The following is a 24,773-nucleotide window of genomic DNA, read 5'->3' as shown; positions in this document are numbered from 1 at the left end:
ATCAAACGCAACTAAATGTCTGTTTTTATTGAAGCTAATTCATTACTGTCTTCTTCTTCTTCTTCTTCTTCTGCTTCTAACTGTCTTCTTCTTCTTCTTCTGCTTCTGCTTCTTGTTTCTTGTTTTTTTCAAGTCAACCTCTCACTCACATAAATTATATGCAATGAAAAATCAATGGACTGTCTGAAATTTTGAAACTTAGAATTCGCCAGCCACCATTCATGACTTCCAAGTTTTTTTCTGACGGGGATTTTCACAATATTGGTTAGCTTAATAAGAGTCAAGAATTCATGATGATGGCAAGAGGTAGATCTCACTGAAGGATGATGACAGTGTCACGCCAAGTCGTCAAAGTAGAAAAATGGTGAGGGCGGCTTATAGCAATAATATTAGATTATTCTCATATTTGGTCAATTCCTTAGGATTTTAGTCTATGACTCTATTGATCAGTATAGTATCTTATCACAGAGATATTTGTTGATTCGTTTAATCAGCACGGTGATCTTATATCTGTAATGCCACAAATTAGAGAGGATGCATGATATGACAAAATGCAGTTTTTTTATGTCTCTGTTGCTATGCATTTTCAATAGCAGAACTTGCTCCTCCAATGGGAGTGAGACCCTTTCAGTGGGTCAGTCTCTATCTGTAACTCAGAGTTTAATTTCTGAAGGTAGAACTTTCGAACTGGGATTCTTCAGGCCAGGTGCTTCTCAAAACATTTACCTCGGAATATGGTATAAGAATTTTGCGGATAAGATTATTGCTTGTGTGGCAAATAGGGAGAGTCCTTTAAATCCAGCTTCTTTGAAGCTTGAATTATCTCCTGATGGCAATTTAGTCCTGCTTACTAATTTCACGGAAACAGTTTGGCCAACAGCTCTTATATCTCCAATTCTGAATTCTACGGAAGCTATACTTCTTGATGATGGAAACTTTGTCATAAGAGATGTGTCAAATACATCTATTACATATTGGCAGAGTTTCGGTAACCCAACCGACACATGGCTCCCTGGAGGAAAGCTTGGGATCGATAAACAAACCGGGGAAGTGCAGCGGCTTATTTCATGGAAAAACGCAGAAGATCCAGCACCGGGTATGTTCCCGGTTGGGATTTACCCAAACGGAAGTATTCAATATTTCATAGAGGGGAACAGGTCTCGTAGGCATTGGAGCAGTGGAGTTTGGAACGGGCAAGGATTTACTGCCATTCCTGAAATGAGAGTGAATATTTACAATTTCAGTGTCATATATCGAATGAAAATGAAAGCTATTTCACATATTCTTTGTCCAATACTTCGATACTTTCAAGATTTGTGATGGATAGTTCAGGAAAGATGATGCAATGGTTATGGCTGGCTGGTTCCTCGCAATGATTTTTGTATGGTCCCAACCGGCAGACCAAGCTGATGTTTATGCTGCATGTGGGGGCTTTTGGCGTGTTCAGTGAAAGTACAACGAGCCCTTGTAAATGCATAAAAGGTTTTAACATTTGGACAAAATGATTGGTCAAGCGGTTGTGTTTGGGAATCCTCTTTGCAGGGTCAAAATAATGAAGGTAATGAAAAGAAAGATGAATTCCTAAAGATGTCGAATCTTACATTACCAATAAATTCAAAAGCACATGAAGCAGCTAATGCTACAAGATGTGAGCTGGATTGCTTGGGAAGTTGCTCTTGCACGGCTTTCGCCTATAATAATAGTGGGTGTTTCGTATGGGAAGGAGATCTTGTAAACTTACAACAGCAAGCTGCGGCAGGTGTTTGTTGGGCTGGAGCTGATATTTACAGCAAACTTGCCGCTGCTGAGCTTCAAGTTGAGAAGGGTGCTGGAAAAGGTGATGATAAGACATTGGCTCCATGTAACCATAAAGCCAAGTTTTAAGAATAGTTATTCCAGTAACTTATATTACTTTTGGCCTTTTCATACACTGCTGCTATCTGCGCAAGAAAATGCTCCGCCACAAAGGTATATCCTGGTTCTTGCTGTCTTTCCAGTTATTCCAGCATTGAAAAATAGACACAACTCACGTTAATGGTAAAAAGATAAGTAAGAAAAAGCCTTCCATTGGAAATTGAAACAATGACGTCTGTTTGCAAATGATAAACTTTACACCTTTTATTTATTTAGGTAATCAAAGAAGACGGTATACCTTGAGCGGTTTTCACATTCATAGTGATTTAGCAAGATTTCTTTTTATAACCAAGCCATCATGAAAAAAGAATTTGCACAAGTCCTAGATACTAACATGAGGGTTCTCAAAGTTTTGCTTGTTTGATCAGAATTGCTGGATTTTTCAGCAGAGTAACCCTGTATAATCATGTTATTCTTAAACAGGGGAGGAAGATACAAGTGAGAACTTACTGTTCTTTGATTTCGATACCTGTCCTAACTCAACAAACTATGTATCTAGCTCTGTTGATAATCGGAGGAAAAATTTTGAACTGCCATTGTTCAGCTATGAGAGTGTATCTGCTGTGACTGAACAATCCTCACACAAGCTTGGAGAGGGAGGCTTTGGACCGGTTTACTAGGTAAATTACATTCAAATAAAAAACCCTGATTTTTCTATCCTTTTGAGAGGAAACTTGTACCGCTCAAAAGGTTTAGATGACCCTCGTCGTTAGAGCTTAGGAAGTTCAGAAAAGCCTTACTAATGCTACATGTACCATTACTTTTTTAGCTGCTTTGGAGCATTTCACAGTCAAGCTCCCCGGAACTCCAAACATTTCTGGTATGTTTCGGACAAGTCAAATTAAATTTCACGAGGGTTTTTCGTTCATTTAATAGTGTAAATTATACAACGGAGTGGAAGTAGCAGTGAAGAGGCTTTCAAAAAGATCTGGGCAGGGGCTCGAGGAGTTCAGAAATGAGACAAAGTTAATTGCCAGACTCCAGCACAGGAATCTTGTCAGGCTGTTGGATTGCTGCATTGAACGGGATGAGAAAATACCAATCTATGAGTACATGCCGAATAAAAGCTTGGATTTCTTTTCATTTGGTGTGTTGTCTTGCGTTCATTTCTCTATTTCTTTTAATCATTTCTGAGTTCATCACTTGCCAAATACCTCAATAAATTTACTGTTTGATTTGTGTTCAAACAGATGCAAACAAACGACAAATCTTAGATTGGGGTTCACGGGTTCGCATAATAGAAGGGATTGCTCAAGGCCTTCTGTATCTGCAAAGATACTCACGGTTACGAATTATTCACAGGGATTTAAAACCTAGCAACATTCTATTGGATAGTGAAATGAACCCCAAGATTTCCGATTTCGGGATGGCTCGAATTTTGGAGACAGTGAAACTGAAGCAAACACCAAGAATATTGTTGGAACGTAGTAAGTTTCTTAGAAATTACTCAAACTTCTCTTCCATTTTCCAGTACATGACACTTCAGCATAATTGCACTGACTTTTACAAATATTAGTGGCTATATGTCTCCTGAATATGCCATGGACGGTCTCTTCTCAATAAGATCTGACGTGTTTAGCTTCGGAGTATTGTTACTTGAGATTGTAAGCGGCAGGAAGAATACTGGTTTCTACCACAGAGACTCCCTCAATCTTCTTGGACATGCGGGTATTTTTCGTTTCTGTCCCCTGCTCTGTTCCTGCAGGGATTTTATTTCATGCCTTGGCCCTCGCTAATCTTTACACCACTGATGCAACATTTTCTTTGGTTAATTATAGGCATGGAAGTCATGGAATTCTAGCAGAGCTTTGGACTTGATGGATCCAGTCCTGGGGGATCCTCCTTCAACTTCTGTGCTCTTGAGACACATTAACATAGGGCTTCTTTGTGTCCAAGAAAGTCCAGCAGATAGGCCTACAATGTCGGATGTTTTCTCCATGATTGTAAATGAACATGCACCCCTCCCAGCACCTAAACAGCCTGCTTTTGCTATAGGCAGAAACATGGGAGACACGAGTTCATCCACGAGTTCTGCAGGATTTCCTTCTGTGAATAATGTGACAGTTACGATGATGGACGCCAGATAACTGTTCTCAATACCAAGATATAATTGGTTTTACATTTATAGATAATTTTTTTGTTATAAATTTCGAGATATCTTCATGCTGCTATTTAAATGATCTATTCATTACAAAGTTCGGAGAAAAAATGAATGGATTTTTTTAATATTTAAACAGCAACATGTTAAATTAAATAATATTTTTTTAAATATTAAAACAGTGATATTTTAAATTAAGTCGGCGCAGCGCCCCCCAAATTCTCTGGAATTAAGTCATGTGCATGAAAAATGGATAAAAAACCGAAAGAAAAAACCACAACCAAACGCACATTAAACCAAAAAAAAAAAAAAAAAAATCGGAAGAGAGAAATGAAAGAAGGGAAAGGGGAAGGGTTTGAAGAATGGGACGCTGATTTCTTAGATCAGTTAATCCAAGTCGAGGAACTCGCTCTCTCTTCTCAACTCCCTTCCTCATCCGAATCTCCCCTACCTCCCACCACCACCACCACCACCAAACTCCCCTACCTCCCACCACCGCAACAACTGCAACATGACTATCAAAATAATTCCATCAGTTACTCTCCTCCGCGTGAACTCTCTCAAAGACCAATTGAGTTCAGCATCAACAACAGCAGCAGCAGCATAACATTTGATCGTTTTTCCAACGGATTCTCGCATGCGGCTCCTTCTACTTCTGCCTCCAAACATAATGCCAAAGACCTAGAAATTGATCGCCTAAAGGTTTTTTCTTTTATTTTGGGAATTTATTTTATTTGCTTCTTTCTTTGGATTCATATTTTCTTCCTTTGGGGCTTTATCCAGTATCGGAACTTGACAGAGTTAACGTTACTTTAGATTTTTTTTTTTGAGTGATAGATGTATGTGATACAATATCTTTCTCAAGGGAAAAAGGAATGAAATTTCTGATTCAGTTTTAATGGATTTTTCAATCTACAGAGAGAATTGGGACGCGCATCAAAGCACCTTACAGATTTGGCAAGTCTTTTTCTTTTTCCCACCCTATCACAATGTTTCAAGTGTTTATCTATGCTTGATTTTATTTTTCTTTTTACCCATCTACTTATTTTCTTAATTATCTAGTCTTTCAAGGTCTTTTTCATTGATTTTGCACTGAATTATGATTTTTCATTGGTTTGTTTATTTCAAAGTTTTTATCTTTTTTAATGGGGTTCTTTTTTGATGAATTGCTAATCCATTTCAGGAACAAGAATGCTTTGAACTTAAGAAGGAGAGAAGGAAAAGAGACGAGCAAATTAAATCTTTATATGCCGATACTGAAGAAAAAGATGTGCATATTCACGGCCGAAAAAGGAAAAACTTGTGAGTTTTTTTGGTGTTATTTATTTTTTTCAACTATCTTGGTTATTTATCTGAGTAGATGGGTATGTGATGTTGCATGTATGGCATAGAGATTATTATCTCTACTCAAACAACACCTTAGGTCCTGCCAGTCTTACCCTGCATTGCCAAATCCAGCTCACAGTTTGGCTGCCTCAGAGTGGTTAGCTAGCTATTAAATGTTCTTGGTGGCATTTTTCTTCTAAGTTAGTATGTTTGAAAGATTTCTCTATCAATGGCCTTGGTTATTTCTCTTTCTTTTTTTTTTTTTCCGTCTTCACATTGACATTATCTATTAAGCTTGTCTGATATAAAATCACAGTTGGACAGTGGCCCCTTTTTAATTGTTGTGATTTACATTTTACAAATTCTTTAAATGGTTGGCTATAGTGGCCGGGAGCTTGGGGATCACAGCAAGGATGCTCATGGAATTTCCCAGCACTCCAAAAGTGCAAAACCTTTGGAGGGTCAGATTGATATAGGTGAGGTGCATGTGTTGGATAAACTTCTATTACCATAGTGTTTTCTTTTTTGTTGCCATATATTTAATTTTGACATGAAGCTGCCGTGCTTTGTTTTTATGTTTATTAACAGCTTCTACATCCAAGGCCATAGGAGTGCAGACAGAGAGAAGCATTGATTTTACCAAAGTAGAATTGAAGAATGATTCACCTTCTCACCCTGAACTTTCCGAAACTTTGCTTGGAATCTGGCGCTCCACAAGTGAACAACAATTGGGAAGAAATCTGATCTCCAAGTTGTTCATGATGTGCCCAACAGATTTTCAGGTTCTTTTTGGGCGCATGAGCATGAATATGTCTTCCAAAGTACAAATGGACTATTTGGAAGATGAAAGCTCCTCTCATGCAGCTTTGCAGTATCATATGTGCTCTTTTCCAGCATCTGAAGCAGCAAAAGTTTCTCATCTGTATTGTGTATTGATGAAGGTATTGTATTGTAAAAAACTTCATGTGCTTTTAATTGGAGATAAAGATAGATTTTAGGCCTTTATCATTGAGGCACACCCATGGTTTACAATTTAGGGATTTCTTTTAATAAGTAAGGCGGGTTTAGCTTAATAAAGGAAGAAAAATGGTTGCCAACCTTAGCCAAAAAAATACCTTACATTTGCTTGTGCCAGCAGTATTGACTGCCCATGGTAATTGAATGGGAAACCATGTATGATTCACATGAGCTTCAAGGATATTGAGATAGGTTTATATCCCTGCAGAAACATGAGGGCTAACTTTCTTTTGTGTGATGTCCCAAACCATTCCTTACATAAGGCATGCTTAATTTTTCCTTGGATGTCTCCACTGATTATTTTGAGCATCCAATTAGCTTGTTTTCTGTTTGATAATTCTATATTGCAGATCAATAATGGAGTGCTACAGTTGGAAGCTCTGTTTAAATCTTTACTTGATTTTTGTGATGTCACACATGTGAGTTTCAGACTCTGTTTTTCTATACTTTGTGATTAAAATCCATTTTTGGTAATTGTAGTCAAATTCAATTATTTTCTTGTTATCTTGTTCTAAGGAATACTTTTCTTTCTGGGTACAGGTTGCCATTCTTTCTAGTTCTTTGCATATACTGCTAGCCTTTTTAAAGCAACTATTGAGTTTGGGAGCAAAATTGGGAGGGTAAGTTTACTATGGCTCACATGCCATTTTTTTTTTTTTTTTTTTAAGTTCATTCATGCCTTCAAAATAAATTACTGCGACTTTATGCGCACAACAACGTCATGCCTTGTGATTTGGGTTAGAACTATCTTCATTAACTGTCTTGATGTTTTGATTCTTTTACCTGTTCTGATCAAAATTTGGATTCTATGCTATGACAATTATTCAACAGAAGGTGCTGACTGACACTTGTAATTGCACTGCAAATAACTTCCTGATTTGTTTCTTGTTCAATATTCAAAATTGTAGATTGTCAAAATACCATTTAGAATCTAGAATTATATGGGCATTGCTTGTATTGTATCTTGAAAGAGGCTTTTAATAAATATGGAAAAATTTAAATGCCTCTAAAAGTAATTAGACCATTAGAACTTCCCAAATTACATAGAAGATCCCAGCTCTGGTCAATTTGATGCACCAAATAAAATTATAGAATATCTTGAATTATGACTGACACTATTGAGCAGAAAACGAAGAGGAAGTGGTTGGAAATTTACAGGAATCAGGATAGTTTAGCTGGCTGAGCCGAGTGCAGAAAAAATCAAGCAACAACCTGCATTTCTTAGTATTTTCTGCAGTTCATAAGCATCAAATATTCACCTTCATATCTAGGTCATTACAAAACATCATTTTGGCAAAAGGACTTGGTACTTTGTTTTCTGCATATCTGGTGCTCTTTAAAGTGATGCTCCTAAAAACTCCAAATTTGTATTGGTGTTCTTATGAACTTTGATTTGATCTTTCCAGTGCACTCTACTCAGGGACAATATCAAGATTGAGGGACTTTGCTCCAGGGACAGCGTTGAAGGACAGGATCTGTTTAGTATGATCAGCTACGAGGCATCAAATGTGGGCTGTAGTTCGGTCAGGATTAAATCTTTTTATCCAAAACACCTGTGCAAGAAATGGTGCTGGAATGCTGAGATTTCCTTGCTGCTTTCTTCTGTAAACTGGGTTTTGTTGTTAGAAATGATGCTTCAGATTGCTGTGAGAAATACAGAAGAATGTGTGAGACTGGAGGCAGTCTCTATCATGAATGTGATTCTGATGAGTAGTAATGCTCAAACAGAGATGGAAAAGTGAGTTTTTGGTTCCATGTTCTGTCAAAAAGAAATATATATTTTTTATACATTCTGAATGTAGTTCCATGTTCTGTCAAAAAGAAATATATATTTTTTATACATTCTGAATGTAGTTCTTCTTGAAAAGGTTTGGTCAATCACCAATTTTTGAAAGCATAGCACAATTGCTAAAAAGGGAAGCTGGCCTACGTGTGCAAAAGGAAGCTCTCCATCTTCTATTCTTGTTGCTAAATTGTAAGTCTGGACCAATTTTGTTCCTTCTTCCAGTTTGATTTTTGCTAGTTTTCCTTGTTTTTTCTTTCTGGCTAGAATCTTGCTGTAACGTCAATCTTGTCTGTCGAACTTCTTTATAATCTGTTAGGTTGTATCCAAGTTGATATGCCCTCCCCATTTGATTATGATGTCTATCTTAGCTCCATTAGTTTGTTAACTAGCTTGGTCTCTATTTAGTGCCAGTATCAAATATTTTGAAAACTAACCTATTTTGTTGATTGTTGGCTCCAAATGAATAAGCAGTAGTCAGTGTCCAGTAAAAAACTGGCAGACCAGGATTTCTTGCTTGCAAATACCAATTCATGAGCTTTGCTGGAGACTATCTGCATGTTCTAGTTTCATTGAAAGATAGAAGCAAATCTATACCCTTAAAGTTGTAAAACATCTAATTAGTAGAAAAGTTTTCTTTGATATTCAAATGCTCGGAATAAATTCATGTACACTAACTTGAAATATTTTATGTCAAATGCTGCTTTGTATCTGAAATGAGTAACAAATATATGCTAAGAAAGAAAGTCACGTCATCTGGCCATTCATAAATATTTGCTAGCATCTGATGGTTTCCTGCAATAACTGAATCCAATAACTTTAGTTGCAACATTCTGGATATAAAAATGCATATATATGTAGTGTGGGTAGGGAAAGAGAAGATAAACCCTAGTGATTGACAAGGGGTTCCTTGAATCCTCAGGGAGACCTAGAATACAATAGGAAAAAAAGAATAGTCAAAATTTCAATAACCTCTCATTCTTGTATGTCAACTATGATAAAATAAAATGTGTGGTGATGTAGCCAATGCCAAACAAAATAATACCATTTAATAAAAACTACTCAGAAAGTCATATGTAGAAAATAAAGGTCCTACTTTCTATTTAATTGACCCTCCATCGATATACTTTGAGGATATTGCAACCTTGCCCACCATTTTTTTTCTTACACTTATTTTGTTATCTTTCATCTAGCTGAAAAGTTTGAACAATTAGAAGAAGCTGTTGTTTCACACTGCTTCAATAATTATGTTTCTCTTAAGTGCTGTATACAGTGGGTTACAGTTGATTTTTACCTAATATTATTGATCATCGAACACTTATTCATATCTGTTCATCATGACTAGAGTCTAAGATGTTTTGGGGATTTGTGTAATCATCCATGTCTTTACCCAATAAAACATATAAAGTCTGTGATAGGTGATGGGGGTAAAATATTTTTGGAAATTGTTCTCTTATGAGCCTCATACTTTCTGTTAGACCTATGAAAATTTCTGAAAGGAGAAATGGCTGCACTAAGGAATGAGTATTGTCATGTGGACCACGAGCTTATATATAATACAACTTGATGCCTCAAGTTTCACTCATAGCAGCTTTATGCCTTGTAGAGATTTCAAATTCTGAATCCAAAAACCAACCTCAATATGGCTCCTTGTTCTTTGAGAAGCCATCTTTTGAGCAGGATATAGCCAACTTACTGAGTTTGGACCGTAGAAGCCCATCTTGAAACATCTGAAGAGCAATCAAGCTGTGTTCAAATTATCTTCAACCCAGGAAACCTGGATTTATTTATTTGAACTGAATACATATGGACCACTACCTGGAATTGCTTAGAATTCTTTTGCAACGCCCTGTTTTAGGAGTTACAGATTTGAATCCACTCAATGTGCTACTTTCATGGAACCCACAAAACCCTTCCTAGCTTATGTTTCTTTGTTGAATTCAAGGTTCCAAGCTGTTGAGCATTTTTTGCTCTGGTTGTAAAGAGGAAGAGATTGCTGATTCCACAAATAACAAGAAAAGTACTTCAACACCCAAAGGATTCAGTAGCATCCTTGTGGGCTTGGCAGAATGTATTTCTTGCTCTGGAAATAGCTTACAGGTAGGTGTGTTAATTTAGCTCTAGTTTAAATACAAAATTTGATGTTTTTTCCTATATTTTTAATGTGCATTTTATTGCTCCCTTAGCATTTTTCTGATTTTTGGTTCTGGTTTTGAATTTGTGCTCTTTCTATATGATAGAATGTTATCAAGGGAAAGCTTGTGTTAAAATATATCTTAGGTAACATCTTACCTGATGATCTGCTTTATGTTAATTGGACATGCTTAAGGGCTGTGTAGCAAAACACATTTTAAGTTAAGGGCCATGAAATTGCTTTCTTTTTGTTTTGTTTTTTTTTTTTTTTTGAAAATCCATTTCTACATGAAAAGACTTTGATCATTATGTAATCTGGTTCTTCCTGCATTTTATTCTTTTATTCTGGTAAAAGCATAAAGGGCGCAGACACACGCACATGGTACTTGCTGCAAAATGCTATCTGTTTCATTTTGTAAAATATGGCTTTCAGGATATTGAACTCTGCAAGCGGGCTATCATTATGCTGTCTTTTTTAGCATCGTCTGGAAAATCTGGCTTTGAAATTATGGTGACTCACAAGTTACGTGGAGAGACAAACTTTCTTATGTTGATTTTGCAAGTGTTAGGGTCTGAAATGAACGTAGAAGCTTCAGCTGAGCCAGCAAGAAGCATTAAAGCAAGGTGAGTAATGATCACCAGGTGTTTGGTTACGCCATGAAATCCTTTCACACTCTCATCATTTGACTCTGAAGTTGGGTTGAGAGTAAAGAAACTCTTTTCTAACTTTTCTCCATCACTTGACTGTTCCGGGTCAGTGGATCTCATTGAAATGGTTTCTGTGCATTCATTTTATGCCTCCCATTCCATAATTGCATCTTTTGTTGTCAATATGTAGGACATCGCTGATTCGGGAGGCACTGATATTACTTAATAGACTCGTGTCCAATTCTGGCTACTCGGCTATAGTCTTGCGAATATTAACAGCTAGAAGGGACATGGCTACTTTGACCATTGATATTGCAAGCAGGTTGTCCCAAGAAGACCAGAGGCCGAGGCTTTCTGATGTCAATGGACATGTGAAAGAATCAGAAATTGTTGAGTTAGGTCAAGCATTTAAGAAAAGGGTTTTTGCTTATTTAGGAGATAAAATATCATAAAAAAACCCGATATCATGGTTCAAATAAACTAGATTTGTGTTTGTATGACGTTAGTTGACCCAAAAATATGCATAAAGGTCCGAGCAAATAGATTTTTTCTCCTGGGTTAGCCATAACCAATCAAAATTCCATTTAGAAGCTGACCTGCTCCCAAAGATCCCATCACCCAGAAATTCATGATAGGTCTTGGAGTATTGTACACATTGAACATACGGTGCATGTCAAAAAAATATTATAAATGCAAGAAATTGCCTTTAATTTTGCTACTGGTACTGATTTTTTTTCAGGCTTTATTTATGTTTTTCTTCTTTCTTTAGTGATTTAATTTAATGAAATATATGTATTCATGGAAATTCGCTAGTTCTAAACACTTATTTTATTTTGATTGCTGGAGGGACACCATGTAAATTGATATCTTTTCAAATGTTTTGCTTGTTTAAACAGTCGAATCTGCATGAATTTCTTCGGTGTGCTATTACCTAGAGCGTAAAAGTTAGATGATATATCCTGTTATAGACTAAGGCATTCGACCTAGGAAAGTTGAGTGTCATTTGGACGCAGGCACTAGAGCAAGTCACTGGCACGTAGTGATTAGAAGTCACTATGGGACTCTAATCTCCGAATCTCGCTTAAGCTCCAAGTTCACTATTTTTACCTCTGGGTTTCTGCTGCTAAAAATACCAGGTTTCCAATTTTGTTCTGGTTGTTGTTTTTTGTTTTTTATTTGGAATGATATATTTCGATTTCAAAGTATTTCAGACTACTGTTTTGTGGTTGTCACACACACCAAATTATCAATTCCATTCTGGTTGTCTTTTTTTTTTTTTTAAAAAAAAACCTGGAATGATGCATTTTGATTTTGAATATTTTCTCAGGAGTGTTGTTTCGAGATGTTTCGAGATTGCACTATACATGGTAGAATTGACAGCATGGTGTGTGTTTACATACAAGATAAATTAATTTTAAATTATGTAATTAAAATTTTAAATATAATATCAAATATCTAAATATAACTTTAAAATTTAAATATTTCTTTTTAGTAACTACTAGATTGTTTTTAAATTATTTAGTGTTATTTTACGGTTTAGATTAATTTTTATTCTAACATTAAAATAAAAATTTATGTATATGCTGATTTAAAATGACTTAATCAACTCAAAAATCCAAAAATAATATGAATGACTATAAAAACACTAATAAAAATATAGATTGATTAAAAAAATTTAAAATATTATTTTAAATAATATTAAGATGACAATATATTAAATTCACTCGGATTGATCTTTTAAATTATGAAGTTGAATTCTTAATAACTTCATTGTTGAATGATGAAATTAGAAGAAACAATTAATCTAAAAAAATAAAATAAAATGATATAAATTTACTCATGTTAATGTTAACTCGTAAAACTCGTGATTCGGGTCATAAAACTGAAATAATTTCATAAAAAATAAATCAAAACAAATAATAAAGCATAATTTCTAATCAATCAAATATTGAATAATAAAATTAAAAAAATTAATTAAAAAATATATAAAAAAACTTAAAACAACTAGGTTAATTTGTTAAACTCATGATATGAATTATGAGACTGAGATAAACATTAAAAAAAAATCACAAAAAATTATAAAATTTAATTTTTAATAAAATAAATGTTGAAAGATGATATTAGAAAAAAAACATATATTTAAAACAAAAAAAATATAATTTATATAATGGAGAGGGTAAAATGAAATGAAAACATCTAGACTGAAACTTGGCTGAGAAATTCAAAATAGATCAATATTCAGAACAAAATTGACAGCCTCTGGCTTACCCTAATTTGGTTTCCTTTTTAACACCTGAAACAAGCTCGTAGAGCAGTACAGGAGTGCTGATCAATCAGAGGGATAGATAATTTTCAGCATATAAATTATGCTACTTTTCTTTCTTTCGGTCAATATATCAGCAATGAATGAAGAAGTACAGTTCTCGGTTGCTCGATATTCTACTCCATGCTATAATCTTCATTTTGGTTCTACCGGTCAAGTATTCTAGAGCCATCTTTCACGCAACGAAATCAAACCTTTCCCAACCTGGGTCTCAGGCAAGAAATCAACGCATGGGAAATCTCTTTTCAATTTACTCGGCGCAACAGAGACATATCAATTTATGAATTATTAGTAGATATATTGATGAAGTTACAAGAGCGATCAGATTCGGATACAGCAGGCAGATTTCCAAGGCCATAAATGCAATGAAAATGACCAATAATAGCTTTATGCAGCTATTAAAGCATCCGAAACGTTGAAGAGGAAGGCAGGCAGCACTGGCTTTTTCAACGAAGAGGGCGGTTGCTTGCAAAGAGGTTTATAAAGAGTTTGGACGGTTAAACCAAAGATGATGCAGGGATAAGTTTGGATGAACTTGATTGCAGATGTTTATGCCACAACTGTCGACTTCAGCCATCACAAGCACAACAGTGTAAAAGCACGGAAACAGATGAACTATCCTGGCAATTTCAGTGCCCCGTATAACACTCAATTGATGCAAGTTACTAATATGATTGCAATGGCTTTCAATGCATTCTTCGTCTTTATTCCAATCGTAATGTATTTGACCTTAGTGCAGATTGCGATGTGAGTATTCCAAGACCTGGGAATTCAATTACTTCTTTTAATTAGTAGAGATGGTGTCCCTGTCTGTCGTGGACGACGGTGTTTGAGATTCCAGTTGAACCGTAAGTATTTTAAAAAGAAAGTAATCTTTACCACTTTTCCAAACAGGCACTATCTGTTACTTCAACAACATCAGCATCTGTCTTTCTACGTTGTCAAATGGTTACGCTACTCATTAATTTAAGCAACAATATTGGCTTAATGATCCTCTCAGCAAATTGTTTCGGTAAACACATGATCAAACCATGAAAGGCTGTTTTCAAAATGAAAAAGAGGAAGAAAATCACCCTTGAAGAGCATGAAAGTACGCCAAGTCAAGATGCTGTAATCTGTTGAATATAACTATACATTGCTTGAACATTTCCTAGCATTTTATTTATCTTAGCTGACTCAGCCTTTTGTTTTTCTTCCTTCCTGATTACACAGACATATGATAAAGGGAAGGATATGGACAAAAGTCTAAGTGTCCCGTCTCTAGTTGCTTAACATGCATGTACATGTCCTTCAAATATCTGTGTTTAATAAAAATCAATTATATATTTGTAAGATAATACGTAAATATGAAACACAAGACAGCTACCAATATATAAAGAATACATATAATCGTAGAATATTCTCAAATAAAAAACAAGACAAGAAAAAAGGTTGTTGTCGAAGATACCAGTCAATAACGCATTTCAACAACAAATACATTTTCATTCAAAGCTTGCAAACTAAATTAATTAATTATTGATAATTTCATTCAAGAGTTTCCTACTTTTCTACTTGTATTTTCACTAAGAATGAAATCCCTCTATCCATGTTAATTAAATTTATATCTATGCAGTGCCATTGTGTAAACAGAGTTAACTGTCGAAAGTTACAAACCAACCCCAACTCCAAACACCATTATTGCACTCCCTGGAGTTTTAGAAACACTAATTGGAAAGCTAAAAACACCATCCATGTCTGAGGGCGTGGTTACTTTTTTACTCACCAAGCTCGGAGACTTCCTCGCAGAAAGGGGAAAACAACTGGCAGGAGTCCAGGGTGAAGCAGAGTATATCAGTGATGAACTTGAGTTCATGACAGCATTCCTAAGACTTGCAGATGCGATGGAAGACGGTGATCCTGTTCTAAGATGTTTGATCAAGAAAGTGAGAGATGCAGCTTATGACACGGAGGATGCTCTTGATAATTTCAGCCTGTCCCTTGCTAGTGATACCGGGCACGGGTTTTTTTCCTGTTTCAGGAAAATCTCTCGCTCTATTAAAGATGCAAGAGCTCGGCGTCGAATTGCCTCAAAAATTCAAAGCATCAAGTCTCGAGTGATCAGCATCTCAGAGTCACATCGGAGATACTGCAATAAAAATAATATAATGATTCAAGGATCAAGCTCCATCAACATCCCTAGGCTTGAATGTCAAAAGGATGCCCTTCTACTAGAAGAAGCTGATCTTGTGGGCATTGAAAAACCCAAAAAGCAGCTGATCGAGTGGCTTCTTGGAAGCAAATCAGGACGTGAAGTGATTTCTGTGGTTGGAATGGGAGGCTTGGGAAAATCAACCTTGGTCAAAAAGGTCTACGATGATTCAGACGTGAAGAAACACTTCAAGTTCCGTGCTTGGATAACTGTATCTCAATCTTTTAAGAGAGAGGACCTCTTAAAAGACATGATTCAACAACTCTTCCGTGTGCACAGGAAACCAGATCCGAAAGGTGTGGACAGCATGAACTACAATAAGCTAAGGAGTGTCATCCATGAATTCCTCCGACAGAAGAAATACCTGATTGTCCTGGACGATGTGTGGCACACAAGTGCTTGGCGTGCTTTCCAGCATGCGTTGCCGAACAACATCTGTGGCAGTCGGATATTAGTCACAACACGTAATACTGAAGTTGCCTCCACTTCATGCGTGGATTCCCCCGACAAAGTCTACCCTTTAAATCCGTTGTCTCAAGAAGAATCTTGGACTTTGTTCTGCAAAAAGATATTTCAGGATAACCCTTGCCCTCCACATTTGAAGAATGTTTCAGAAACAATTTTGGGTAGATGTGAGGGATTGCCTCTTGCGATTGTAGCAATTAGTGGTGTTCTTGCAACAAAGGACAAGAGTAAAACAGACGAATGGGAAATAGTACATCTTAGCCTTGGTGCTGGATTAGAAGAAAATGACATGCTGATGAGTGCAAGAAAAATACTGTCACTCAGTTACAATGATTTGCCGTACTATCTCAAATCTTGTTTGTTGTATTTCAGCATCTTCCCTGTGGGTAATCGAATCAAGCGTATGAGGCTTATTCGATTGTGGATAGCTGAAGGATTTGTGAAAGGCAAAGAAGGAATGACAGTAGAGGAAGTTGCACAAGACTACCTGAATGAGCTCATGAAGAGAAGCTTGGTTCAAGTGGTGAAGGCAACCAGTGATGGACGGGTCAAAACATGCCGCGTCCATGACCTCCTGCGCGAGATTATGATTACAAAGGCAAAGGATCAGGACTTTGTGGCAATTGCCAAGGAAGAAGGCACGATATGGCCAGAAAAAGTTCGTCGTGTTTCGATGCATAATGTCATGCCAAGTAAACAGCAAAGACATGTTGCCTCTCGATTTCGTTCATTGCTGACATTCTGGGGGGCAGATTGTAGTTATGAGTCTCCTGTGCACAACTTATTTTCTGGTCGTCTCAGGCTGCTTCACGTGCTGGATCTGGAAGGTGCACCTCTAAAGGAATTTCCTAATGAAGTTGTAAGCCTCTTCCTCTTAAAATATTTAAGTTTGAGGAATACCATAGTGAGTTTCATTCCAAGTTCCATTAGCAAGCTTAAGAATCTTGAGACGTTGGATCTGAAACATGCCCAAGTTTCTGTATTGCCTGCTGAGATTCGGAAGCTCCGTAAACTTTGCTACCTCTTGGTGTATCGCTATGAAATTGATTCTGATGACCGGATCCCCACCAAATACGGTTTTAAGGCACCAGCTCATATTGGAGGTCTACAATCCATACAAAAGCTTTGTTTCGTAGAGGCACATCAAGGCAGGAATCTTATGTTGGAACTGGGAAGATTGAAGCAGTTGAGAAGGTTAGGAATTGTTAAGTTGAAGAAAAAACATGGAAAGGCTCTCTGTTCTTCTATTGAAAGGCTGGCGAATCTTCGTGCCTTGTCTGTTACTTCAATCACAGAAAGCGAGATTATTGATCTGGACTACTTAGCATCGCCGCCTCAATTTCTTCAACGATTGTACTTGGCAGGACGTATGGAGAAGTTTCCAGATTGGATATCTTCACTGGACAGTTTGGTCAAGGTGGTTCTAAAATGGAGCAAGTTAAGTGAAGATCCGCTGCTATCTCTTCAATATTTGCCCAATCTAGTGCATCTTGAATTCGTACAGGTTTACAATGGAGAGATCTTGTGCTTTCAAGCCAAGGGGTTTCAGCGGCTCAAGTTTTTGGGGCTAAATAAACTAGAAAGGCTCAGGATGATAATTGTAGAGCAGGGAGCGATGCCTAGTCTAGAAAAGATGATAGTCCAAAGCTGCAAATCATTGCGGAGGGTGCCATCAGGCATTGAACACTTGAGCACACTGAAAGTACTGGAATTTTTCAACATGCCGAAAGAACTAGTTATGACGCTGCATCCGAATGGAGAAGATGGAGATTACTTGAAGGTTGCACATGTGCCAGATGTTTACTCCACCTATTGGAATAATGGCACTTGGGATATCTTCTCTTTATTGAGTGCCAAATTAGAAGACAAACATTCTGCCCAGCTTAGCCCCGCTTTGTACAAACGCAACTATACTTGGAAATAACGTCCTGTGATGTCTGTCTGGTATATACAGATCATTGTAAATTAATCATGTTTATATTTATCTCTTCCATTCCCTGTATCCTTCTTGGTGCACAGTGTAATGATTATTTGACTAATCTCGAGCATGGATTGCCTGAATAAGTTCATATCAAATTCAATTCCTGCCTGTTGTTGTCAGGGGCGGCTTAAGGTGAACAGGGGCCAAATGAGGCCTTCCAAAATATTTAAGAAATATTTTATTATTATTTAAAGCTGATTATCATGAGTTTCATCCGGACCAGAGCATCTAACTGTAAGAGAGTTTCTCACATAGCCCTTGTTTATTCAACTTATAGAGGGAATGGGGTCTGGGGTGTCCATTCTTAAGAGACACTTAGTAAAGGAGACAGCACATCAAACCTCGCCATTGCCACAAGCAGACAATGAAATTCATGATTGTTGAAAATAGCATTTCTCTGTTGTCTTATGTTTGATGCTGAGTGTATGAACAGATACTCTAAATACGCAAGCAAGCTCTTCAAGGTCTCTCTGGCTCTGATCATTGGCGTGTACATCGGTTGCTTTTGATGTATGAATGCTGTACTTTCATTGTCTAACCACAGTAGCGATGAAACAATATGCAATTGATAAATGTGCTGTGCATTGGTTGATTTATTGATTAAATGAGTAACAATAATTCTATTTGAAGTTGTGAAGTGCAGTTAAACCGACATAGCCAGCTATAGAGTGAATCCTCCTCCGTTCAGGAAAGTAGACGAGAGAATTCTAAATGGATTTGAAACGTTAGCAAAAGGTTTAATCCTGGTAGGACTCCATGTTGCTCCTGTGTTTATAAATAAACTGAACCTCACCAATTAATTATTACTATCAAATCATTGTAGTCTAGTCACAGATCTTGTTTGTCGATTCTCTCCCGAGTCTCTTCATCGGTAGCTGCTCCCTGTTTCTTGACTTTCAACTTCTGGTTACTTTAGCTCTCAAAGTTGTTCTTCCACTGACTACATATCCTTTTGTTTGTCAATTTCACCAACACGACAATGGGGTTTAGTTATTTTTCATACAATCAAGATCAAGATGATCAAGAGAAAGAAGAAGTACCGTCATTTTCTCCACCTGATTACAACCATGTCGATGAGGGGAGAGATAAATTGGGTATCGATTTTTTCAAACTAAATCCTCTTGTTCTTTCCCTATATAAACAAGAATGTTTCAAGACTTTGAACATGCATCACCACGACGAGGAGAATGATGATGATGATGATTATGATGATGATGATGATGATGAAGAAGAAGAAGAAGAAGAAGAAGAAGATAGTCACGAGTTTGCATGCAAGTCTTTGATCATGAACCGTGGTTGTGGCAGTGGCGGCGACGACGAGGGACCAAGGAAGATAGACTGGGGATATCTGGAGGAGTTAATAGATGAATTATTGGACGAGTTTGAATTAGCAATGGACAGGTCAATAATGATTGACAATGGACAGTGTAGTTCTGTTATTAAGGTACAAGAAGATGATGGTGATTTAGAGCATCATAGTGACATAGAAGAGCTTGCTGATGATTTCGAGGTGGATGTGCATGGATGGCATGAAGTCCAATTGGGTCACTCTGAAGAACAATATATATGTTATCAAAAAGATTTTAAATTTTATTTTTTTTATCCTCAGTTAGATCAGGATTAAAGATGTAATGACCATTCTTATTAATGATATATGCGAATTTAGGGTATATGTATATTGATCTTATAAAACACCTTGAAACTAATTGCAGTGGTAGATCCGTCGTCCATACTCCCTGGTCGTGGACTCCTGCTGTGGACTTGCATTAAAAGGGAACAAAAGGCCCATTGTCTGGGAAGCCCATAAAACTCTCTAAATCCAGCCCAAAAATTTCACCTATTAAAATATAGATTCTTAAGATTTGAAGTTTGTGAAAGCGAAAATCATTTAATGTTTTCTGCTATGAAGTAACAACGGAGCATTTCGATAGTGGGGCTAATTGGTTGCCATCTGGAGGACCCGATTGAAAATTGTTTTGTTTGGCAACCCCAATTAAGAATCAGAAAAAAAATATTTCAAAAAGAATAAAAAAAGAAAAAAGAGATAGGCCTGGATATACACAGCCCAGATTCAAAGAGAAAAAAATGTTGAAAGTGTATGCTGGGCTCACATTACCAGCCATAAATCAACTCATTGAAATGGGTCGGTGCTTCCCAACATTTGATTGCTCTGGGTCGGTGGATCTCATTGAAATGGTTTCTGCGCGTGCATTTTTACGCGCCTGTTCCATAATTGCTTCTTTTGTTGTCAATATGCAGGACGTCGCTGATTCGGGAGGCACGGATATCACTTAGTAGACTCGTGTCCAATTCTGGCTACTCGGCGATAGTCTTGCGAATATTAACAGCTAGCAGAGATATGGCTACTTTGACCATTGATATGGCAAGCAGGTTGTCCCAAGAAGACCAGAGTCTGAGGCTTTCTGATGTCATTGGACATGTGAAAGAATCAGAAATTGTTGAGTTAGGTCAAGCATTTAAGAAAAAATAAATTAATTTCGGAGTATCCAGGGGTGTTGTTTTGAGGTTGAATTATATATAACAGAATTGACAACTTGGTGTGTGCGCGCGTGTGTGTGTTATAATTTGTATCTAATATGTATAATAATTTTAATAAATTAATTTTAAATTATGCAATTAAAATTTTAAACATAAATATATAAACATAATTTCAAAATTTAAATATTTTTATTTAGTAACTACTAGATTATTTTTTAAATTATCTAGTATACTCCACTAGTTAGATGAATTTTCGTTTTAACATTACAATAAACATTTAGGCGAACCTAATATTTTTCTAATAAAGAAAAAAAATTAAATCATGTGAGAATTAACTTGAAATTAAATACTCAATCAACTTAATGAGTCCAAAAATAATTGGACGATTGGTAAAAACATAATGAGTCTAAAGGAAAAAATCTCGAGTTCATGATCGACAACATAGAAGCAGTGTCAAAAGAATACCCTACATAAGCTAAATCTCAAAACAGCATCTCAAAAGAACAATTTATTAAAAAATACACAACATTTTATAATCTTAAGAAATATTATATTATTTAAAATTGATGAAATCAAAAGATAGTTTAAAACTCTTCATCAATAATTAAAATAAATAAATTAGTTTAAAACTCTTCATCAATAATTAAAAAAAAAATTATAATACTCATTATATTATCAAAATTCAATCTTAATCAAAATAGGATAATAGTAGAGCGTCTAAGACATCGATTCAAAACTAAAAGGAAAGCCTCGTAAAATAAACAAGAAATACCGACCAAAACTGAAGAAGCAAATACTTAGCCCAGTCCACCTGCTATAAAAAAACTAAGAACCAAAAATAATATTAAGAATGAAGGGTGAGGTTAACCAACTCAGTGAAGGAATAATATTTAATATAAATTTTAGATATTTGCAAGACAATTTATCTTGATATACATATACATATACATACTAAACATATTATCATAAAGTAGTGGAATACATGTCAGTGACCAGATGACAACATTCAATATACATTTTAAATATTTTAGATATTTGCAAGATGATTTATCTTGATATACATATACATATACATATACATACTAAACATATTATTGTAAAGTAGTGAAATAAATGTTAGAGATCAGATAACACCCAAAGGTAACCAGATGACAACATTTAATGTACATTTTAAATATTTTAGATATTTGCTAGACAATTTATCTTGATATACATATACATATACATACTAAACATATTATCATAAAGTAGTGGAATACATGTCAGAGATCAAATGACACTCAAAGATTGGTATGACCTCAAAGGTGACCACTATGGGATGACTAGTCACCACAGGCTGATGTTTATCTTACCAGCTAGATATACAGAATACTATGTGTATATAGGCTAACTACTCTCCGTTAGCATGGGGTTACTGACAAGTCATATATCAAGGCATAATAGATATTCATAGAATCATAAAAAAAATGTATATCATATAAAATAGAATTTAGTTCAACAGATTGCGAGTGTAAATTCAAGACTAAATGAGTACTCGGAAAATAAAGCAACATATATAAATATTCAAGAAATTAATTAATTGTACTCATCATATAATCAATATACATATTTATTTATAATATATGCATATTAAAAATTATCTCACTCACTCGAAAAATATAGAACTAAAAGGAATGTCAGATGAAAGACCGAAAATTCTATTAAGGATCATTAGGAGAATTTACAATAATACATGAAATATACTAAAAAAAATCAAACAAAAGATCTCAATGCATGAAATAAAGCCAGGTTTAGTCTACCAAGTTTATGGACCAAAATGATAATTTTCCAAAACAGGAACCCAAATTTAATTTTACCAAAATTGAAGGACCAAACTATAAATACATAACCATAATGATTTTTCACCCATAAACCATCCTAAATTCTGTCTATAACAAACAAGGACCGAACAACAATTTTCATAAAGTTTAGGGACTAAAATGTAAAATCCTAAAATTGAGGGACCAAACCAAAAATATTTTAAATCAATTACCAAAATGAGATTCATCATCCTTAACCTCATAATAACACTATCTAGAATCTCAAAATACATTTAGGGGTCAAATTGTAATTTGTTCAAAGTTTAGGGACTCAACTGAAATTTTTATAACTCAAGGACCAAAATAAAATTTGGTCATCTCTAACGTCAAGACCATTCTGTCAAGATTTTACAGTAAGGTAAAAAATAAATTTCTTAACCAATAAAAATTAATTTAAACATATCAATTCACAAATCCTTATTTCTAACAACATTTCAATTCACAAATCCTTATTTTTAACAACATTTTAATTAATCACCTAACGTTAAACCCTTAATAATCATAAATCATTCGTAACAATATAAACTTTAAATCCTTATAAACATTAATTTCTCTCTCTCTCTCTCTTTTAATCCTTCCATAAACAAATCATAATTAAAAGTAATATGAGAAAATCACTTACTTGCTACTTCCACCTTTCTTAAACCAAAAAACTCAAAATTAAAAATTAAAATATTTAGTTTGAGGAGGGAACGGTCACGGTAGCTACAAGAATTAGAAAAGAGGAAAGAAATTATTTTCTAACTCTTTCTTAAATACCTAGATTAATTTAGGTTGTGTTCGGGCTGACTTGAGCTTAGGTTTGGGCTAAAAGTTTGAGTCTTACACATAATTTGACTAAGAAATTTTAAGTTTTTTTTAAAAAATATATTAAAAAAATAACATATTGAATCCACTTCAAATAACATTCCAAATCTGCTACTCGAGTCATGAAACCATAATAACTCTAAATAAAGTAAATTGAAATAAATTATAAAGTTCAATTCTCAGCATTCCAAATCTGCTACTCGAGTCATGAAATCATAATAACTCTAAATAAAGTAAATTAAAATAAATTATAAAGTTCAATTCTCAATAACTTTATTATTTAATGATGGAATTGGAAAATTTTAATATAAAAAAAAACACAATAAAATGATCTAAATTTACCCATGTTAACTCGTGCAAAATCCATAATCCAGGTCATGAGACTAAGATAACTTCATAAAGAATGAACCAAAACAAATGACAAAGTGTAATTCATAAGCAATTAAATATTGAATGATGAAACTAGAAAATATATTAATTAAAAGAGACAAAAAAAAAACTCGAGATAACTAGGTTAACTCATCAAACTCATAACATGGGTCATGAAACCGAGATAACCACAAAAAAAAATCATAATAAATTATGAAATCTAATTTATAACAAAACAAATGTTAAATGATGAAATTAAACAAGAAAAATATATTTAAAAAAAGAAGAAGAAGAAAACACACTATTCAAGAAACAAAACTAGTAAAATAAAACTAGAACATTTTGATTGAATCTTAACCAAAAAAATTAAGAATGGATTGATATTCAAAGTAAGATGAAATTTGTTCTAGATTTTTTTTATTTTTTTAAATGATATGAGATATATTTGTCATCCAAATCAAAACAAAACAAAATTAATAGCCTTGAAAAATATATTTTTTCCTTGCTTTCCCTAATTTGCTTTCCTTTTTAACACCTGAAACAAGATCGTAGAGCAGTATAGGAGTGTTGATTAATGAGAGGTGTTGCACGTGTGCGGCGTCGCGACGATCGTCCACCCTCTTGGAAAAGATGGCAATGGTGTGGTGTATTTCCAGTAAAATATGAAAAGACAATGAATTCTTGTGTTTCTTATCAGTAGAAAATTTGAATGGGAGTCGCCACCTAGTATTCTGGTCACTAGGAACCCTGACTGGTCTCTAAAATCGGGTATGAAGACTGTTTGAGTAAAGAAAAGGTATTAACACCCCAAATACACCTTACATAAGGTAAGATATATTGTTTTTTCTGATAAAATCTAAAGTCTTGTTTTGTGGTTTTTTACTTGTTGGTCTGTCTAAGGTTTAAGACGAGCCCTTTTCAATAAGGAGGTTCTTATCTTAATACGATAAAACATAATCGTTCTATTGTCTGAAAAAAGAAATAAATATCTAAAATACGCATTACGTGTAATGTCATATCTCGGATACTAAGAGATAAAAAATAAAAGTTTTGTTGTTTTTGAAATTTTAGTCAATGTTCTCTTTGGTATTTAAAGCCAAAATGCATGCTAAAACATTGTTTTTTGGTATATGAAAAATACAATATGATTTTTTAGCTTTCAGGCACTTAGCCGTATGCACAAAAATATATTTTTTGTTATTTAATTTTTTTTTTGGAAGTTTTGACGAAAACCAGGTATTTTAATACCGGATTTGTATTTTTTGGTTTAAAATACAGATTGATATCAACAAAAAAAAAGGCATAAATAAAAAATGAAGAAATTTAAAATATAAAAAATATAAACTTTTTTTTTTTTTTAAAT

At 35.0% G+C, this 24,773-nt stretch overlaps 3 protein-coding genes and 1 pseudogene across 4 annotated transcripts; all 4 read left to right on the top strand.

The window, feature by feature from the left end:
* Positions 1–138: 138 nt before the first annotated feature.
* LOC105121499 (G-type lectin S-receptor-like serine/threonine-protein kinase At2g19130) lies at positions 139–19,660 on the top strand. Its single transcript, XM_011020157.1, has 2 exons — positions 139–1,837; positions 19,650–19,660. The coding sequence occupies exon 1, from the start codon at positions 535–537 to the stop codon at positions 1,318–1,320; it is 786 nt and encodes a 261-aa protein (XP_011018459.1). The 5' UTR covers positions 139–534; the 3' UTR covers positions 1,321–1,837; positions 19,650–19,660.
* Positions 1,833–4,060, top strand: LOC105121495 (receptor-like serine/threonine-protein kinase SD1-8; annotated as a pseudogene).
* On the top strand, positions 4,275–11,668 carry LOC105121497 (uncharacterized). 2 transcript variants are annotated; one of them, XM_011020153.1, is made up of 12 exons: positions 4,277–4,714; positions 4,931–4,969; positions 5,196–5,314; positions 5,723–5,814; positions 5,927–6,279; positions 6,706–6,774; positions 6,896–6,975; positions 7,776–8,093; positions 8,224–8,330; positions 10,084–10,238; positions 10,705–10,895; positions 11,110–11,668. In XM_011020153.1, the coding sequence occupies exons 1-12, from the start codon at positions 4,343–4,345 to the stop codon at positions 11,369–11,371; spliced, it is 2,157 nt and encodes a 718-aa protein (XP_011018455.1). In that variant the 5' UTR covers positions 4,277–4,342; the 3' UTR covers positions 11,372–11,668. The 2 variants fall into 2 exon arrangements, with proteins under 2 accessions (XP_011018456.1, XP_011018455.1); XM_011020154.1 differs by lacking the exons at positions 10,705–10,895; positions 11,110–11,668 and adding an exon at positions 10,379–10,695 and having other exon boundaries at positions 4,275–4,714.
* LOC105121498 (disease resistance protein RPM1-like) lies at positions 14,756–18,086 on the top strand. The gene has a single exon (XM_011020155.1). The coding sequence runs from the start codon at positions 14,973–14,975 to the stop codon at positions 17,817–17,819; it is 2,847 nt and encodes a 948-aa protein (XP_011018457.1). The 5' UTR covers positions 14,756–14,972; the 3' UTR covers positions 17,820–18,086.
* Positions 19,661–24,773: the final 5,113 nt, after the last annotated feature.

The sequence above is a fragment of the Populus euphratica genome, unplaced genomic scaffold (assembly GCF_000495115.2).
Source record: "Populus euphratica unplaced genomic scaffold, PopEup_1.0 scaffold25.1, whole genome shotgun sequence".
Taxonomy (NCBI): domain Eukaryota; kingdom Viridiplantae; phylum Streptophyta; class Magnoliopsida; order Malpighiales; family Salicaceae; genus Populus; species Populus euphratica.
Note: the sequence above shows the minus strand (reverse complement) of the source record. Positions and strands in the feature narration are given on the sequence as shown.

What these genes read in the sequence shown, in the direction of transcription:
- LOC105121499 (XM_011020157.1), top strand. Translation starts at nt 535, where the DNA reads ATGCATGATATGACAAAATGCAGTTTTTTTATGTCTCTGTTGCTATGC.
- LOC105121498 (XM_011020155.1), top strand. Translation starts at nt 14,973, where the DNA reads ATGTCTGAGGGCGTGGTTACTTTTTTACTCACCAAGCTCGGAGACTTC.
- LOC105121497 (XM_011020153.1), top strand. Translation starts at nt 4,343, where the DNA reads ATGAAAGAAGGGAAAGGGGAAGGGTTTGAAGAATGGGACGCTGATTTC. An exon ending in GGCCGAAAAAGGAAAAACTT is followed by an intron (nt 5,315 to 5,722) that starts GTGAGTTTTTTT and finishes GGTTGGCTATAG; the next exon opens with TGGCCGGGAGCTTGGGGATC. An exon ending in GCTCAAACAGAGATGGAAAA is followed by an intron (nt 8,094 to 8,223) that starts GTGAGTTTTTGG and finishes CTTCTTGAAAAG; the next exon opens with GTTTGGTCAATCACCAATTT.